At 44.2% G+C, this 18,429-nt stretch overlaps 1 protein-coding gene across 1 annotated transcript in view; it reads right to left on the bottom strand.

Moving 5' to 3' along the window:
• The window catches only part of CUX2 (cut like homeobox 2), a 95,057-nt gene extending 77,876 nt beyond the window's left edge, over positions 1-17,181 (bottom strand). The window contains exon 1 of the mRNA XM_058158695.1: positions 17,001-17,181. Coding sequence (XP_058014678.1) covers positions 17,001-17,063 — 63 coding nt within the window. The 5' untranslated portion in view covers positions 17,064-17,181. The remainder of the gene's footprint in view (positions 1-17,000) is intronic.
• Between the last annotated feature and the right edge of the window lie 1,248 nt (positions 17,182-18,429).

Below are 18,429 nucleotides of genomic sequence, written 5' to 3'. Positions count from 1 at the left end.
TATGTTTGTTTAGGACTGACTGTGTCTGGTAATAACTACTTGGATCTGGGTAACAACACTATCTATGCATCCATGCACCAAGATAGCTGGAATATTCAGGCTGAGCAAGGTGATTTAATACTTTATAAACCGAACCCAAGGAACTCTTGGGATGATTGTGTTGTGCATTATGTATTATGGGGCTGCCAGAGGGCACTCAGTCACCAAATGTACCGTGCCCACCTCTAACCCAACCCTTTCAGGTTTATTTCTGAGAATTTTAACTACAACTCAGCATACAATTCAAAAATCGAGACGGAAGCTTATTAAGAAGGTATCAGCCTGTTTGGGGATCTCTTATATACCCCAGGGCAGGGGTCTCCAACCTTGGTCCCTTTAAGACTTGTGGACTTCAACTCCCAGAGTCCCTCAGCAAGCTGGCTGAGGAACTCTGGGAGTTGAAGTCCACAAGTCATAAAGGGACCAAGGTTGGAGACCCCTGCCCCAGGGAATTCAGGAATGCTGCTCAGGGCTCTTCTTCAGCTGATCTCAAGATGAAAAGTGAGCGGAGTGCCAATTCTTGGCCTGGCACCAGGAAACCTAACCTCAGATGTACCATCGTTTGTCAACCCCACCCCACCCCGGATGACTCTGGGACAACTTACTTCACAGGTGTGTTGTGGAGCAAAGACAGAGTAAGCATCTTTTATACCAGGGATATCCCACCTGGGAATTTTAAGACTTGTGGACTTCAGCTCCCAGAAGCCCCCAGCCAGAACTCTGGGAGTTGAAGTCCACAGGCCTTAAAGTGGCCAAGGTTGGAGACCCCCTGGCCCAGAGTGCTGGTTTTGAGATTGGGCAGCCATGAAGAATTTGAAAGAAAAATTACATAAAATGATATTTGAAAAACGACACTCTCGATGATCGGAAATGAAACTCCGCTGCCTAACTGACACCCTGGAGGAGCAGGAAGCTGTTCCTGCAATAGCAGCCTTCTCCCAACTCTGTACTGGGGACTACAACTCCCATAATTCCTAGCCATGTTGGCAATGGAATTCTGGGAGCTGGTTGCCTAACATGTTGAGAGGCTGGGGACAGAGTTCCCAGAGGCTGTTAAAATGATGAATTCCAGTCTTGCCTGATCCCCAGATTTCCTTCTTTCCTTCTCCCTCAGCGACCCTCCCCAGAGGTCTCTGAACGATCCTTGAAGAAAAGGCAAGTTATCCACAATCACACACAGAGAGAGACCCACAATTTAGAAAAAGAAAAAAAATCACATACCATTAAAAGCCTCTCCCCGCAGGCTTTGCTAATCAAACAGCCAAATCTTTCATAAGCAACCAATCCCGGGTGAGCAATTAAATATTTATCCTTTTAAAACACTCGCTGTAGCATCGGGATTGCTTCTGCTGCCACCCCCACCCCCTCATCCTTCTCCTCCAATTCCCCCTCCAACCCTCAAAAAACTTTGCAAAATTCATTTGATAAATTAATTGGGGGAGGGAAGAGAAGACGGGGAGGATTTTATTTTTTAAAACCCAACTTTGTTCTTTCTTTTTTTTTAATTACAGAATCCACAATGCCTGAATAATGTTTAATAAGAACTATGCAAAATTCCTAACAGCATTACAACGCCACACAAAAGAATTAACCTGCTTACTGTGAAAAGCTGCATATTTAATTAAGAACAGAGAGTTCAAAACTACCCAGAGACTTCCAAAGTACTTTTGCCGGAGGGGGCAAATTACATGCTTCCAGGCTGCTAACAGCATTCTGGCACACGGGCACCGTCCCCGATAGACCCTATTAAGTGACAACGGACGGAAGTCATCAGCTGCCTTTCAACAGGCAAACAGGAAAGGAAGCTCACACGTGGGGCAGCTGGGAAGAAGGAGAGGGAAGGGGGGGGAAAAACAGCCCCCTTGTTGATAGAAGCAATAATTAAAGAATAATGTTAATTAACTGCTTTTTATAGGAATAAAAAGTAAGGCAGCAGGGGAGACCGCACCAGCCGCTGTGTGCTGCCAAGGAAAATTGCAAGCTGCCCTCCCCTTCCCTACCCTGCCTTTGTGAAAACAGCCCCTCCGAATTGACACAGTGCAGGTTTTGCTAATCAGGTATCTACTGCGGAAGGGTTACAATGGAAGAAATTTAATTATTGGGAGGGGAGGCTTGAGGGGAGGAAGAAGAGGAGGAAGAGGAAGAGCATGGACTCTGTGAAGAAGTGTAGAGGCTTGGAAGCCCCCTTGCAGCCTGCGGAGCAGAGGTGGGTTTCAGCAGGTTCTGGACCAGTTCTGGAGAACCAGTAGTGATGGCCTCTGTAGCAATGGCCTCCTGCACAGAAAGAGAGGACTATGCCCCTGGGGTGCAGCTTGCCTAACTGGGGGCTGGAAGTAGGTGTTGCTCAGCTGGTAGCGGAGTTCGACAGTAAGGAGGCCTGGGAGGACAATGGGCCAGTCCTGGAGTCAGGGGAAGGCCCGGGCAAGGGTTCTGTGTTGGAGGCAGAGATGGGGCAAGGGCCATCTGGGAGCGATGTGCGGACTCCGGAGCCTGCAGAGGCAGACAGCAGAGAGGCAGAGGAACAGGAGGAGCCTATTCCTACTGCATGCATGCAAAGAGCTGCCAGAAGGCAAGAGCAGCTGAAGCAAAAAGGATGACCCAGGAGTAAGGCCAGGAGATGATTGGCTCCTCCCGTAAGGCTTAAAAGAGCAGCAAAGGCTCTTGGGCTCTTTGTAGGAAAGCAACGTTGCTACATTTGTTTCTCTTGTTTCTGAACTTTGTGGGGCTTTGCCAAGAAAAGCCTTTGGCAGGGTGCCAAAAAAGACAAAGGTTTGTGATAAGGCCGAAGGACTTTTTCTGAAGGACTTGTTTTGGAATTAATTTGGACTAAGCTGGGAATGAAGTAATTCCCAGCTCTTCTAATAAAATACGTTTGTTTAGCACTGATTGTGTCTTTTATGCCGATGTGAGCCTAGGTCACAACAGTAGGAAGCTTCAAGTCACTACATTTGCTCTCAACGCAGGGAAGCAACATGGGGAAGCAACGCAGGGAAGCAACTTTGCTGCTCTTTTAAGCCTTATGGGAGGAGCCAATCATCTCCTGGCCTTACTCCTGGGTCATCCTTTTTGCTTCAGCTGCTCTTGCCTTCTGGCAGCTCTTTGCATGCATGCGAAGGAGACAAAAGAAGGTTCAGGAAGAAGAAAAAGTCAAAGACCAACATGTACCTTTTCCCAAGTAATAAGCTCGCCTATCGCCATGTTGGCTGGGGAATCCTGGGAATTGAAGTCCACCCACCTTCAAGTGGCCAAGCCTGAGAAAGACTGCATTAGAGAATCATATTTACACAGGCCACCACTTGGTTATTTTCTCTCTCTCTTTTTTTTTTAAGGAATCGTTGTCACAGAAATGCTGGCAAGCACACACACACCCCGTGTCTAGCAATTAATATTAAAGCAGCCCCTGCATTTGCTGTGAGTCAGTTAAACTGCAGCGAAATCGATACGCCAGAGTTCTCTTGGTGCTTTGGGGAAATCATTAAATGTTACACCAAACGAGTAAAAACACACAGACAACAAAACCCAATAATTATCCAGCGAAGCAGTATTAAAAACGGCACTGCTTTGTCAACTAAGAAACAAAGAAATGATTATTTAGCCGGGCTCTTTGGCGCATCAGAGCTACACATGCAAACACGTAATGCGGTATAAAACATCTTCTAGCTGAGATATTTGGGGGGGGGGAATCCTTCCTACTGTAGCAATTTCACCGATACGATTTAAGCAAACTTTAGGTTGCAGGATCATCTTTGTGAGAGTTTTCTCACAGCCTGCTCTTTATCAGCCTTGAGGGCTAGCAACCTGATTGTTTCAAAGGGAACAAAAATGAGCAGGTTTTGATTGGCGTCGTACAAAAGATGAGCGTTCTCTAGCCTGCGATTCATTTTGCAACAAGCAACGATCAGAGGAGCACAACATGGGCAAAACGAACATCGTGTTGGTTTTGCAACCAACAAGAAAGGGGGAAACAGTTTTTTAAAAAAACAAAATAAGGATGAAAGTAACCCCTTCAGGAGAACTTCCTGGGAGATGAAAAGCTAAATGTTATGGGAAAGCAATTGTTCTGACTAAAAGTTTCACCCTTCTCAGCACAAATTAAGCCCTCCAAAAGCTGCTGAGTTTATTTACATATCCCAAAGACCTCAAATCATCCGGTCTGTTTTAAAAATAATTTACTATGATTAGCAAGCCTTCCCCCTAAGAGGAGGCTCTGGAGCTCTCCACCCCTCCCACCCCTCACCCACCCCTTTCTCTGCCAATGTTATGATTATAGATGAAAAACAGAGATCAGTCATGCAGTTTAATCAGTTAATACTTATTTTCAGCTCAGAGCCTCCACCCACCCAAGGGATTCCTGGCAGCTAACAATATATTTAGTAAGAACAGCAAAAAAACGAAAGGGGGAAGAAAAAAATAATAATAGAAAAGCTGAAATTTATATAAATTCCCTGACACCGTGCAAATTATCATTTCTGAACAAGCGTGTTATTTTGGTATTCAAGTATAATTATTTCAGTACAATACTCCCACAGTGGTCCGGATAGGAGACAGAGATTCAGCTGGGTGAGAAAGTGATAAACGGGGGACTCTCTAGATTTGCATAAAGGCCCATTTTTAAGGAAGGAAAGCAAGACATGTCCCCCAAACACCCCTTTGTGGAGCCATGGGGGGGCGGGGGTCAGGTAGGAGTGTGGGTAAGGACAGGAAGCCCCCAGAATTACGCAGCCTCAAGGATTGGTCTTTGTGGATCGAATTTGCTTTAAAGGTGCTTTTTTTAACCAATTTAGAACTAAGGAGAAATTTCCAGACAGTTAGAACATTTAATCAGTGGAACGACTTGCCTCCAGAAGGTGGGAATGCTCCAACACTGGAAGCTTTTGAACAGCCGTTTGTCTGAAATGGTGTAGGGTTTCCTGCCTGAAGAGGGGGTTGGACTAGAAGACCTCCAAGGTCCCTTCCAACTCTGTTGTTTCCTTAAAATATACCAATAAGTGTAAAATCTTTCTTGCCAAAGCACATTTCCTGTTTCGTACAGTGTTCTGAAGGAGAAGAACTTCAGGCAAATGAAATGGAGCAATGGCACTGAATTTGAATGGAAATGAGATTTCTTCACAGTCCTTAACGGACTTTCTTTTTTAAAAAAATAATGCTTAAGAAACCTATTATCCTTTCCCTTGGGAGGGGGATTGTGATTAAAATCATCGTCATTGTCATCCTCGCTAAAAAAAACAATAAACCATCTTCCTAAGGATGCCATCAACTTCTCAACAAGGGTATCACCATCCTCCTATTTATGATTCGGCCCTTGTGCAGAAATAGAGGATAAGTCTGGAGTTGAAAGAAGGGAGAGATTTTCTGCGAAGAAAAGCAAGAAAGGACCCAGAAGGCCAAGGACCCCTCAGCCAACGTATGGGAAGAGACCAGGATTGAGGTCCTCCTGCATCAAGGTCTTCAGTTGAGTAAACACAACTTAATGATCTCTTAGCTTGGAAAACGTCATGTGCTTTGAAACCAGATTTGCCCAAACACAATTAATGTTTACCTCAGCACCATGGATCATCCCACAGCGAGGTTGCAAATATGTTCCCCTGTAAAAAATTGGTTTCAATTACCTTGTATTCCCATTTTTTGGCCTCCTGATTCCAATTTTGAGCCTGGAGATGTGAGAATTCTCAGCGCTCTAACTGTCAAACCAGGATCTCTGCTGAGTGGAAATGTTTTACTGAGTAAAACAAGTCACTGGAAGGGACCAACTTGAGCCAAATCGCTCTCAACCCAGAGCTGGGTCCCACTGACAAAGGGGTGAGGCAAAATCTCCATCTGGGGTAGGGATTTTTTTTTTTTATTAAAAAGTTTTACCACAATTTTAACAAATATTTACCCTCCTTCGCCCTCCCCTCCCTTCCCCCACTTCGCCCAACCCCCCCCCTCCCCGACTTCCCAGAGCAAATACAGGGTATAACCTTTAACAATCATAAGCTAAAATACGCTAATTATTCATGAACTCCCATCCCTCTCCTAGAATCATAACTCCCTTATTTCATATAAAAGAAAAAAGAAAAATACTGTATACAAATACAATTGTTACTTTCTGCTCATTCATAAGCTATTTGATACTTTTTAGTCTGATATTTGTTTTGAATATATTCAATCCATCTTTTCCATTCCGCTGTATATCTTTCTTGTGAATAGTCTTTCAAGTATGCTGAAATTTTTGCCATCTCTGCTAAGTTCGTTACTTTTACTGTCTGGGGTAGGGAATTTTAAGGACTCTAGACTTCAACTCCCAGAATTCCCCAGCCAGCCCAGTTCTAAATGCTAAAACTTGATGGACTGGATTTCACCCTCCACAATTTCAAATAACTCCTTTCCCTCAAAACTTGACAGCTCAGCATCGGAACAAATTAAGTGACTTGATTTCCTTTCACTGTAAGAAGAAGAAGAAGAAGAGACTATCCAGGAAGAATGCTTCCGAAAAACCCACAAGCGGGGCTGGAAGGCAAAGCCAAACTTCCCTTGCTGCCGTTCTCAATTACTAGTTTTAATTAAAAGGAAAGAGTCAAATAGATGCCCAATTATATTATTCGTAAAATATGATAGCTGCCAGTTCAATTCGAGTGTAACCATTTGGTCTACTCTAGGATCTAACACAAGGCAGGAAGAAAAAAGCTCTCAGAAATTAGGAAGTTTCTCCTTAATTCCAGGTTGCCTCTCTGGAAACTAATCAAGGAGAGAAGCAACCTGGAATTAAGGAGAAATCGCCTAGGAGTGAGAACAATTAACCAGTGGAAGAATGTCTTCCTTCCAGAAGTTGTGGGTGGGTTATCACAAGAGGTTTTTAAGAAGGGACTGGATAGCCACTTGTCTGAAATTGTATAAGGTCTCCTGCTTGAGCAGCAGGTTGGACTAGAAGACCTCCAAGGTCCCTTCCAGCTGCATTCTGATCAAAATTGGAGAATCTCCCCGTCTGACTAAGGAGACTAGAATTTCTGCTTTTTTGGAGAGGCCACGTCTAACTGAGGGGCCCAGTTTCTCCCAACCTCCTTTGATTCCCTTCAGCTCGACAAATTCACTCCCTTTCCACTCCCCAATCCCACCTCTGTGGTGTGCACACAATTAATTAATAGCTTTATTAATTAGGAGAATCATCCCTCTCCAGGCTGCGATTGGGGTCATCTGTTTCCAAAGAAAGAACATCCTGCGCTAAAGATAAAACTCAGCATCTTTCCTAGCAATCTTGTCTGACAGAATCTCAATTACGCAGACCGCAAAGAGGAAGAAGGAGCACCGAGAGAAAGAGACAAGGAGGGGGGGGGAGGCGGGAAAGGCCTTGGGAAAACCTTCCTCGGCTCAAGGCGTTTGGGGGAGAAGGGAAGGGGGCGATCCTCTCCCACCATCCCTCTCCCGCAACCTATCTCCTGCAGTGATAATTTGCTCTTATCAATCCAGGGATGTTGCCGGCCAAGTCAGCACATTCAAGGGACGTTGCGAGCCATCCTGGCTGAAGGACATCCGAATAAGAGAAGCTCCTACCCCCAGGTAGCATCTCCGTCAAGTTCCTTGTGTGTCCAATCATACTTGGCCAATAAAAAATTCTATTCTATTCTATTCTGCTCCCCACTTGGGGCTTATGGAGCTCTTCAAACAGTTTCTTTGTCTTTTTCTGGAAGGTTTTTCATCCATCCCATCCATCCAATTTCCCCATCTAGCCGACAGCTCTTCTAAGAACCAAGCATGTCTGACCTTGCTTAGCTTCAGGATCAACCAAGTTCAACCAAGCCCTGACACAACCAAAGGGGATCCCACTCCCAACAAGATCAACCAGGCATCACAAATGAGGAACAGGCTGTTCCTAAAGATCTCAATGAGATTGTAACCTCCTTGCTCCCATTTCTTACGTTTGGGCGCAAAGAGAGAGAAAAGTATTTCTGATGCTTTCCTACAATTGCCTTTGGTTGGAAAAAGAGACTTCTAGAACTTTTGGGCAGGGATAGCTAGCAATGAGATTCACAAGAGCCTTTTTTTCCCCCCGGTTAGCCCTGCTCTCAAGATAAGCTTAGAAGGTAAAACACATTTATTCCCAAGTGACAGTGGAACACCAAAGTAGTGAATTGCCCGAGGACCTGTAGAACAGGATATAAATCCAAGTCCTTCGCTCTTTGGAAGGGGTTTTTTCAAAAAAAAAATCAAATCTGTAATAGATTAACTCAGGCATAAGGAACACCAAATCTCACTCCCTCCGCTCTTCATTTTAAGTTAAGTTATGTTCCCCACCAGTTTCTCCAAGCTAATGGAATACGATCATTTAATCACTACTACGATTGAGAATCAAGAATGTTGACACTTGGTTAAACGTTAGCACATTACAATAAGTCAACCTGTCATGACATGTAATAGATGCCTCACCTAGCGGATACGTATGTAAAATTCATGCACTCTGGAATATCACACAGGGATCATATTTTAATCAGCACCCCCCCCCACTCCCAAGATGCGAAAAAGATGAGATCAAACGCTTTCCAAAGGCCTTCAGAATCTGGGGTTTGGTTCCAGCTACATATTCCAAAATCCAAAGGGTAAAAACAACAAAGTAAAAGTTTGGGGAGAGAGAGAGGCTCCAGTGACGTCACCCTCCTGCTGGGTGCTCAAACAGAGCACTCCGTGTTAGAAGATTGTAAAAGTCAGTGAAACAGAAAATAAATCACTGTTCACTGAGCTTAGCATAATCTCTGGGTGAAAGAGATTATCAGAATTGTGGAAGAGTGGCAGGTCTGACAGGGGGTTTGCTCTTAAGAGCGAATTTTCCTGGATTTATGACCCCACCGAATTCCACTCCTTCCAACTTCAGCACGCCCCTGTTTTTATCAGGGAAAAGGAGAGGAATGTTGCTTCTGCTCTAGAGAACTTATTAAATTGATTGATATTCCAAGCAGACGGGAATTTCACAAGCGTTCGAACTTTGATGTAGAATCAGCACGGCAAGTACCGACTCCCTTTTTGAAATTTGAAACCTTTCTTTGTCTTTGATTAATTGACTTTTAAAATGGCGTCTAAAAGTGAAAGTAAAATTTTTAGTACGATGAAGCAGCGTTACTTGTGGATTGTTACAAACGGAGTTTTTATACTGAAAGGAGGGAAGGAGAGTTATTAAGTTTGAATTCCTGATTCTTTTGAAGACAGAATGGCAGCTAAACCTTTAAAGCCTTCTGGAAGAAGGGATCTGAACCAAGTCTTGAGGAAATATTGAAAGAACAATTAAAACTTTCTGAAGATAGGCAAAAGAGATGATGGAGAATTTTAATGCAAAAATAAGAGAAGATATTCTTATGGCAGTTCAAGGACTGAGTAAAAATTGAAGGATTGGAAGTGGAAATGCAACAGATCTCTCAGTCAAATAAGTATTTAGAAGATGAAATGAAAGGTGTTCAGAAAAAAGTGGATCAAAATGAAGATCAGGTTGTGATATTACAATATAAACTTATGGAAGGAGCTCTTAGAATTCGTGGTATGCGAGAAGAGCGTGGAAGACTTAAGAAAAATTATATCAGAAGCATTGGCTGAATTTATTGAAGCGGACCCCAAGAGGTAGCTTACCAAATTGATAAAATATATAGAGTTAATTCTTGGATTGCAAGACAGAGAAAGCTTCCTCGGGACATTGTGGTTTATTTTGTGAAAAGGACTATGAGAAATCAAATTCTGCAAGTTTCATATCAGACAACTTTAAAAATTGGAGAACAGGAGTTGAAGGTGTTGAAAGAGATTCCTTCAAAGATGTTAAGAGACAGGAAGAATTTGCTTTTTACACAAGAACTTAAAAAACATCAGATTCAATTCAGATGGGAGGTGCCAGTTGGACTGACACTATTCTATCAAGGAAGGAGATATAGAATTGACACGGTTTTAAAGGCAAAGGATTTTCTTTCTACAGTTTTGAAAGTCGAAATAGAAGTGATAGAAAAACTTCAAGAGACTCAAGAAGGCGTGGTGACCCAAGAGCCTTTATTGCTGCCAGTATTAGAGGAACCACAAGAGCAAAGGGTGACAAGAGGGGCCCTTAAGCGTAAAGAAGAGCAACAGTCTCAAAGTAAAAGTCAGGATCCCATTATGGAAGCTGTGGGAGGAGCTAGACGGAAGATACCGGAGGAGGAGCTTCCGTTGTCTGCTTCAAAGCTTCAGGAGGCCAGTAATGGCAAATAGAATCTTGTCATGGAATGTTAATGGCTTGAATTCAGCTCAGAAAAGAAGGAAAATATTTCACTACTTGAAACAATTTAAAAATGATGTGATTTGTTTGCAAGAGACACATATAAAATTATCAGACCAAAAATATTTAATTAATTCAAAATTGGGTAACCATTTTGTTGCATCAGCTTTGGAAAAGAAGCATGGAATTGTTGTATATATCAGGAAGGATATACCAGCTAAGCTAATTGAGGCAGATATTCAAGGAAGATTTATTGCTATTGAACTGGTGATAGATGCAAAAGACTTTGTTGATAGGTATTTATGCACCTAATCAGCAACAAGAAAAGTTTTACAAAATGTTACATGAGAGGTTGACCCTCTGGGATTATAGTTCGTTTATTTTATTAGGAGACTGGAATGGAGTAATTGATACAAGAAGGGATAAGAGAACTTCCTCCAAGAAGATACCTATACATGCAAAATTACCAAAATCTTTTTTTGAAATGATGGAAGACTTTGAGTTTAGAGATATATGGAGGTTACGGAATCCAGATGAGAGAGATTTTACTTTTTTCTGATAGGCATCAATCTTTTTCACGCATTGATTTTATTTTAATTTCTAATGACTTGCTTTCTAGGGTGAAGAAAACGAAGATATTTTCGAGGTGTTTAACTGACCATAGCCCAGTATGGATGGAATTATTACAAGGGAAAAAAGGTGGTAGAACATGGAGGTTGAATGAAAATCTGTTTAGATATGAGGATAATGTAACTTATTGTAAGAAACAGTTAAAAGAATTTTTTGATTTTAATATGTACAAAGGGACACCTATAGGAACTGTGTGGGAAGCGAGCAAAGCGTTTATTAGAGGATATTGATTTATTTGGACAACAGGCAAAGGAATAATAAACAAAGCAGCGTAGATATTTGGAAGAAGAAATTCAAAGGAAGCAACAGTTATTAATTCAAAACCCACAAGATCATAAACTTAAAGAGGCTATAAAAATATTACAGAGTCAATTTAATATGTTAATGGCAGACCAGGTGGCAACGAATATACAATATACTAAACATAATACTTTTGTAATGCAAATAAACCTGGGAGATGGTTGGCATATAATTTAAGGAAGAAACAGAAAGCACGTGTCATACAAAAATAGAATATAAAGGTAAAGAGACATATCAACAGGATAAAATTAAAAGGCATTCTCAGAATTTTATACTGCACTATATGCAAAAGACAAAATATTGGATAGGGATATTTATGATTATTTGAAAGATTATAAGGTGAATATTCTAACATTAGAACAGAGGAGGAGCTGAACCGGCCGATAGCTACTGGAGAAATAGTGGAGGCAATTAAACAATTAAAATGGGAAAACCCTGGTACAGATGGTCTTACAGCAACTTATTATAAAAACACAGGATGAAATATTAGGCCCACTTAAAGAATTATTTAATCAGATACAATTAGGGTGGAATACCCCGTCATGGAAAACATCTTTTATTTCACTGATACCAAAGAGGAGCAAGACTGCTCTAAACCTGGTAACTATAGGCCGATTTCACTTTTAAATAATGATTATAAGATTTTTGTAAAAATAATAGCAAATAGATTAATGTTAGTTTTACAACAAAGAATTCATACTGATCAATCTGGTTTTATAAAAGGGAGGCAGATGAGGAATAATGTTAGACAGATTATTAATATATTGGAATATTTGGAAAAGAAGAATACTTCAGCGGCACTTATTTTTTTGGATGCAGAGAAAGCCTTTGATCGATTGCATTGGGATTTTTTATTTAAATTAATAGAGAAAATGCAATTTGGAGACTGTTTTATTAGAATAATTAAAGCGATTTATGGAGAGCAAACAGCACAGATTATAGTAAATGGTAGTTTGACAGAAGTTATTAAGATTGCGAAAGGAACAAGACAGGGATGTCCCTTATCACCATTATTGTTTGTTTTGACTCTGGAACCATTATTAGATAAAATACGAGAATTAATGAAAATAGAGGAATTAAGATTAGACAATATGAGTACAAAGTTAGAGCTTTTGCAGATGATGTAGTGGTTACGTTAATGAATCCTATAAATTCAAGTAGATTTTTGTTGGAAGTAATTGATAAATATGGAAAGGTATCAGGATTTAAAATAAATCAGAAAAAAACAAAAATGATAATTAAAAATATGTCTATACAACAGAAACAAAAACTAGAGGAAATGACAGGATTTGAGGTAGTAAAAAGGTTAAATATTTAGGGTCTATATTAGCTCATCGAACAAGAAACTTTATAAGAATAATTATGACTTGCTATGGCAAAAAGTTCAGAATGATATGAATGGCTGGAAGAAATTGCAGTTATCCCTATTGGGAAGGATTGCGGCTATTAAAATGAATGTGTTACCTAGATTTTTGTTTCTGTTCCAGATGATACCTATAATTAAAAAGGATAAAAATTTGGAAGATTGGCAGAGTGGGATTAATAAATTTATATGGCAGGGTAAAAGGCGAGGTTAAAATGAAAATAATACAGGATTCACGGGAAAGAGGTGGTTTAAGAATGCCTAACTTTAAACTATATTATGAAGCAGTAACCCTTTCAGTAATAAGTGACTGGTTTAACTTAACAGAGGAAAGAATTTTGAATATAGAAGGTTATGACTTGTTATATGGATGGCATGCGTACTTATTTTATGGAAAAAAAGTGGATAGGGCTTTTAAGAATCATGTGTTGAGAAGTGCTCTTTATGGTCTGGAATAAATATTCCTATAAATTAGATTATAAGATTCCTATATGGCGAGCCCTAGACATGCAATAGAGAATATAAATATAGAACAGAAACAGGAAATGATTACATATAAAGAACTTTTGTATGCTGAAGGAGGTAGATTGCAATTAAAATCATTACAGGTATTAAAATGAAGAAGGAGGAATTATACTTGGTTTCAATATGGGCAAATAAGTGCTAGATGGAAAGAAGATCAAAAATTGGTATAATGCAAAGGAGGAAAATTTAATAAAGCAAATTAGAAATCAGACCCAGGAGCATATAAAGAGATTGTATAATGTGTTGCTTGAAATAGATTCGGAAAAGGATTTGGTAAAGGATTGTATGATAAAATGGGCACAGAATATTCAGGAACCAATAATGTTGGAAACATGGGAGAAAATTTGGGTTAGAAATGTTAAGTTTACACAAGCACAGAATTTAAGGAAAATTTTTATAAGATGTTTTATAGATGGCATTTAGATCCCAAAAAATTATCATGTATGTATCCTAATATCCAAGCGAAATGTTGGAGGTGTGATTGTGATGATGCTACATATTTTCATATTTGGTGGACTTGCAAGAAAATTAAGGTCTTTTGGATAAGAATTTGGTGGATTATTCAAAATGTACTGAAGAAGAAGATAAAGTTCCTGCCACAATTTTTCCTTTTGGGAATTATAATGGATTGTACAGGGATTGAGACTAAACTGATTTTGAACTTAATAACAGCAGCAAGACTGTTGATTGGACAATACTGGAAGAAAGAAGAGATACCTACAATAGAAGAATGGATATTGAAAGTTATTAACTTGGCTGAGATGGCTAAAATCTCAGCGTTTTAAAAGACAATACGCAGGAAAGATATTTAATTGAATGGAAAAATGGATTGATTATCTACAAAACAGATATCAGATTAAGAAATATCAGATTGCCTTTGAATAATTAGAAAGTTATTTTATGTAATGGGAGGGGTTGGGAGACGAAAAGCTTTGGATGTGGTTATTTGGATTGGACTTTACCTTGTGATTGACCCGGAAGCCGGGGTGGGGAGGAGGGGTGTTTTGTTTTTTTTTTTTGGGAGGGAGGGGGAAAAAAGGGGGAAAATGTTTTTGTTTTTTTTAAAACTCTTTCAATAAAAAAAAAAAAAAAAGTTTGGGGAGAGAGAGAGTGGGGGGGGGAAGAATGGAAAAGGCATGTATCTCATAATTAAGGCTAAAGGGGGGAACCTGAATTAAGCAGAACCTCTCTGCAGAGAACGCCTCTCTCTCGAAACTCCTGAAAAAGGGGGACTGCTCCAGTGTGATAAGCAACTGTCTGCCGGGCATAAGCTCAGGAATATCCAGTTGGAAAGGGTCAGAGGTCAAGCACAGGAAAAAGGCCCAAGACCAGGGATATTAGTTGCAGGTGAAACAATATTTAATTCTCAGGTTATCTATTCCTTCCTTGAGGTAGGAGAGAAGGAAAGAGGAATAAGAGAAAGGAGGAGTAAATAGGCCAGAAGCTAATCATATTGAACCATGGTCCTGCACACAACCTGCCTCCCCACCCACCCACCCAATTGCTTCAAGAGATTATCAGAAGGGAACGTGACTGTAACAGGAAAGGGATCCTGGTCAGTGCTGGGCTACTATGATGGAAAGGGTTGTTGAACATACCTGCAGGGCACCTGGGGAAGAACTGCTCATGGCAGGACTGGGAGGCATCTTAAATTCAAAGCTCCCTGCTCCCTAAAAGCTAGTCGAAGCAGCTGGGATGGAAAATATGGTCCCCAACTGCCCCTCGCTCATATTTCACTGGGCTGTCGTAGACACCCCTAGCAGAAAACGGGGTTTTTTGCAACCAGATGCCACAAATATGTGTAATTTTATAAATGGATATGTATTGAAAACTGTTTTTCCCAAAATCATCTGCTTTCTACTGGAACTATGCATCACAATATAGTCAGGTTTTCTTTTGCTTTGTTTTTTTTTAAAAACAATCTTGTGCCCTTCCTTTGTTGGCAAAAACAAAATAAACTACCCGCAAACATTCAAAATGTTGGAGACACATTGCCAACCTTTAAAAAGACATAATTAAAAAAGCTAAGAGGAAGGGGAGGGAAAAATGCAAAGACATAAATCTAGTTATCAGGAAACAGAAGAGGAAAGGCTCCATTAGTAATGTTACTCTGTTTAGATTGTTTTCTTAAATGAAATATGCCCAGTGTCATCCCAGACAGGAATGTTATCTGTGCTCATTTCCGAGAACATGCGCTGTACAAACGCAGCATGATCAAAGCGATCAGATTATCAGCTTGTTATTACACGGGCCCGCAATTTATCAAGATTGTCCACCCTGGGCCAAAATCCTGCTTAACACTTAACTCTAAAAAGAAAAGAAAAACTTTGTTAAAGAATAGTGTTTCTATTTTAGATCTTCCTAGCAGAAGAACACGGCAAGGTAGAGTTTAAGACAACAGCACTGGGACACGAAATAGAAAAGGACAGACGAATTAGCAGTTAGTGATCCACATGTGGAAATGACATGCGCGCACACACAAACAACATCAGCTTAGCTGGTCGCAAAATTGTGTCAGTCTTCTCATTAAGGAGTTTTCCTAAATTCGGAAGGTTTTCTGTATCTCACACAGGAGTTGTTAGTACAGATCGTTTTGCTCCATCACATAACTGAGGGAGCCTCTTAGAAGGATGCAGAAATGTTGCAAATAATCTAAGTTTAGTTTTAAAGAAGCTTGCCTGGATTGGTGGGAAAACGCCTGGGACAAAATCAAGGAGGCTGAGAGTTTTCACCAACTCCCCCCCACACACACACACCCCACGCAAGCCTCCAAGCAAAAGCTGAATATCTGCACCCAACCTCGGCCAGGCTTGTCAAACCTTGGGGCTTTCTGCCAGCCCAGCCACCACAAGGTCCTGCCAGTTTCAAAGTCTTGAGGGATCTTAAGGTTTCTTGTCTTCGGTGCAGGAGGTGTGTCAGGATGGGCAGGTGAGGGGGGGGGGAAATAGTCTTAAGCAGATGAAACAGCTACTTTGGGGGAAGAGTCTAAAGAGGGAACTTGCTGGCTTTTCCCAACTGCGTGGAGTTGGGGAGTGGGAAGGAGAAGGAGCAGAGGGACCCTGGCTTTGCACCTAGGCAAGGGGGCTTCTTCGGAGAAGCCAGGAGAAGAGCCGAGGGGAGGGGTGGAGATGGATGGTCTCGGGGTGCTTCGCTTCACCCTCCCACCCAGTAGCCAAACCCGCGAAACACAGGAGGAGCGCCGATCGTTCCTCGGGCCCATAAGCGGTCCCTGGACGCGAGGCCTCCCCGCAGTCACTTCTGAAAGCGACTTCAGACCCTTCCGGGACGCCCCACTTCTCCGTCCCTCCGTCCGTCCGTCCGTCCGTCCCCCGCCCCAAGCCTGAGAAGCCGCGAACCTCAGAGAGACGCGAAAGTTGCAGCCGCCGCTTGGATCCCCCCACCAGGCGCCGGGAACGCTCCGGAGAAGGGCTGCCGGCTCCGGGAGGGGAGCGAGGAACAGGCGGATGCCGAGGAGGAGGAGGCGGCTCGCGCGACCCTTCCCGGCCGCTTCCCACCCGGTTGCTGCGAAGGGGAAGCCCGGCGGCCCGAGAGGCTGCTGCGAACTCCGCGCCCGTCACCTGCGCTGCCCGGAGAAGTTGCGAGCCGGCGGAGAGGGAGCCGGCGCGACGCGGGCTGGAGGGCGCGATCGGCGCGGGGAGTAGAGTCCACGGCGGGACCGGCGGCGCTTCCATCCACTCTTCTCCCTCTGCGCCTCCCTCGCCCGCTGCCATCAATGGGCGAAGGCGAACAAAGAGCGGCGGCGGCGGCGGCGGGCATCAATTCCCGAGACCTCCCGGGGGGGGCAAAGGAGGGGAGCAGCGGTGCCTCCCCCTCCCGCGCCTGCCCTCCTCCAGCAACCCCCCCCAATCCCGGGCCCCGCGCCGCCCGCTTCCCCCACCCCGCCAAGCCCAGGGACGCGCCGCCGGGCCGGCCACTCACCTGGAGCCGCCCGAGCTCCGGCTGCTTCCAGGACTGGACCAGGGATCCCGCATCGGCGGCCATTTTGCGGGAGGCGCGGGAGAGGCAACCCCGGACCCCGGCCGCCCTGCTGCGCCTTGCCGTGAGTGCGCCCGGGCGGCGGCGGGGCGCGGGAGCCGGCGGGGAGCGCCGCCCGCCTCCAGCCCTGCCCGCCCGCTCGCTGCCTGGCTGGCTGGCTGGCTGGAGCTCCTGCTGCCTCCTCCAGGACGCTCGCCGAAGCGCCGGCTGCCCTGCAACAATCGCGCCCCCGCCCGGCCCGCCTCGCTCCTCCTCCCCGCCCGCCCGCCCGCCCGCCCGCCCGCGAACAAGGGAGGAGAGCGCCGCCCGAGGGCCACGAGGATCGGCCGTGTCCGTCCCCCCCCACCGAGTCCCCCCGGGGAGCCAGGCAGGAAGGGGGGCGGCTCACCCTGCCAGCCCCTCTGGGGACCAGGAATTGCCGGGCAGGGGAAGTTGGAAGGAGGAGGAGGAGGAGGAGGAGGAAGGGGCGCCCGCTTGCTAACCTGCCTGCCTGCTGTTCAGCCACCCGGGCGAGACCCGACCTCTAAGCGGGCTCTGTAAAGAAATCATCGCAGCCGTTGACCGGGGGGGGCCCCTGGGATTTAGGGGGGGAGGATGGGCTGAACTCCAGGCCCCCTCTGGGTTCTTCAGCCCCCGAGGTGGGCCGAGTTTTGCAAAGAAGCGCCCAGTCGCACAGCGAGAGCCCCCTCCCCTCCCCTCCCCTCCCGGGGGGCTGCCCTGCCGGCTCAGCCCAGGGGACTTTCCCCCCCCCCCGCCCCAACCCGAAAGCCAGAAGCCGAGCTGGCTGGCTGGCTGGCTGGGGAATTCTGGGAGTTGAAGTCCACCCCTCTTAAAGCGGCCGAGGTTGAGGAGCGCCCCACTGAACCCTCAATGCGGTTGACTTGAGTAGATCTTGGGGGGAAAAGAGGCAGAAGCTGCCATTGGCTTCCCAAACTCAACCTACTTTAATCGATTCAGGGCTGAGGGGGGGGGGAGCAAAAACCCAGAGTTCAGCAAACTGGCCTGGGACCAGGAGCTCCCCAAACTGCTCCCTACAGAAGAAGGTGGCTGGTCCTCTCCTAAGCTCCATCCTCCCGGATGTTTAGGATGGGGCCTGGATGGCTTTCCTCCTCCTCCTCCTCCTCCTCCTTCTCTTCTTCTTAGTCTTCTTCCTCTTCTTCTTCTTCCTCCTCCTCCTCTTCCTCCTTCTTCTTCCTCCTCCTCCTCTTCTTCTTCTTCTTCTTCCTCCTCCACTTCCTCCTCTTCCTCCTCTTCTTCCTCCTCCTTCTTCTCCTCTTCTTCTTAGTCTTCTTCCTCCTCCACTTCCTCTTCTTCTTCTTCATCCTCCTCTTCCTCCTCCTCTTCTTCCTCCTCCTCTTCTTCTTCCTCCTCC

The sequence above is a fragment of the Ahaetulla prasina genome, chromosome 15 (assembly GCF_028640845.1).
Source record: "Ahaetulla prasina isolate Xishuangbanna chromosome 15, ASM2864084v1, whole genome shotgun sequence".
NCBI classification, from domain to species: domain Eukaryota; kingdom Metazoa; phylum Chordata; class Lepidosauria; order Squamata; family Colubridae; genus Ahaetulla; species Ahaetulla prasina.
Note: the sequence above shows the minus strand (reverse complement) of the source record. Positions and strands in the feature narration are given on the sequence as shown.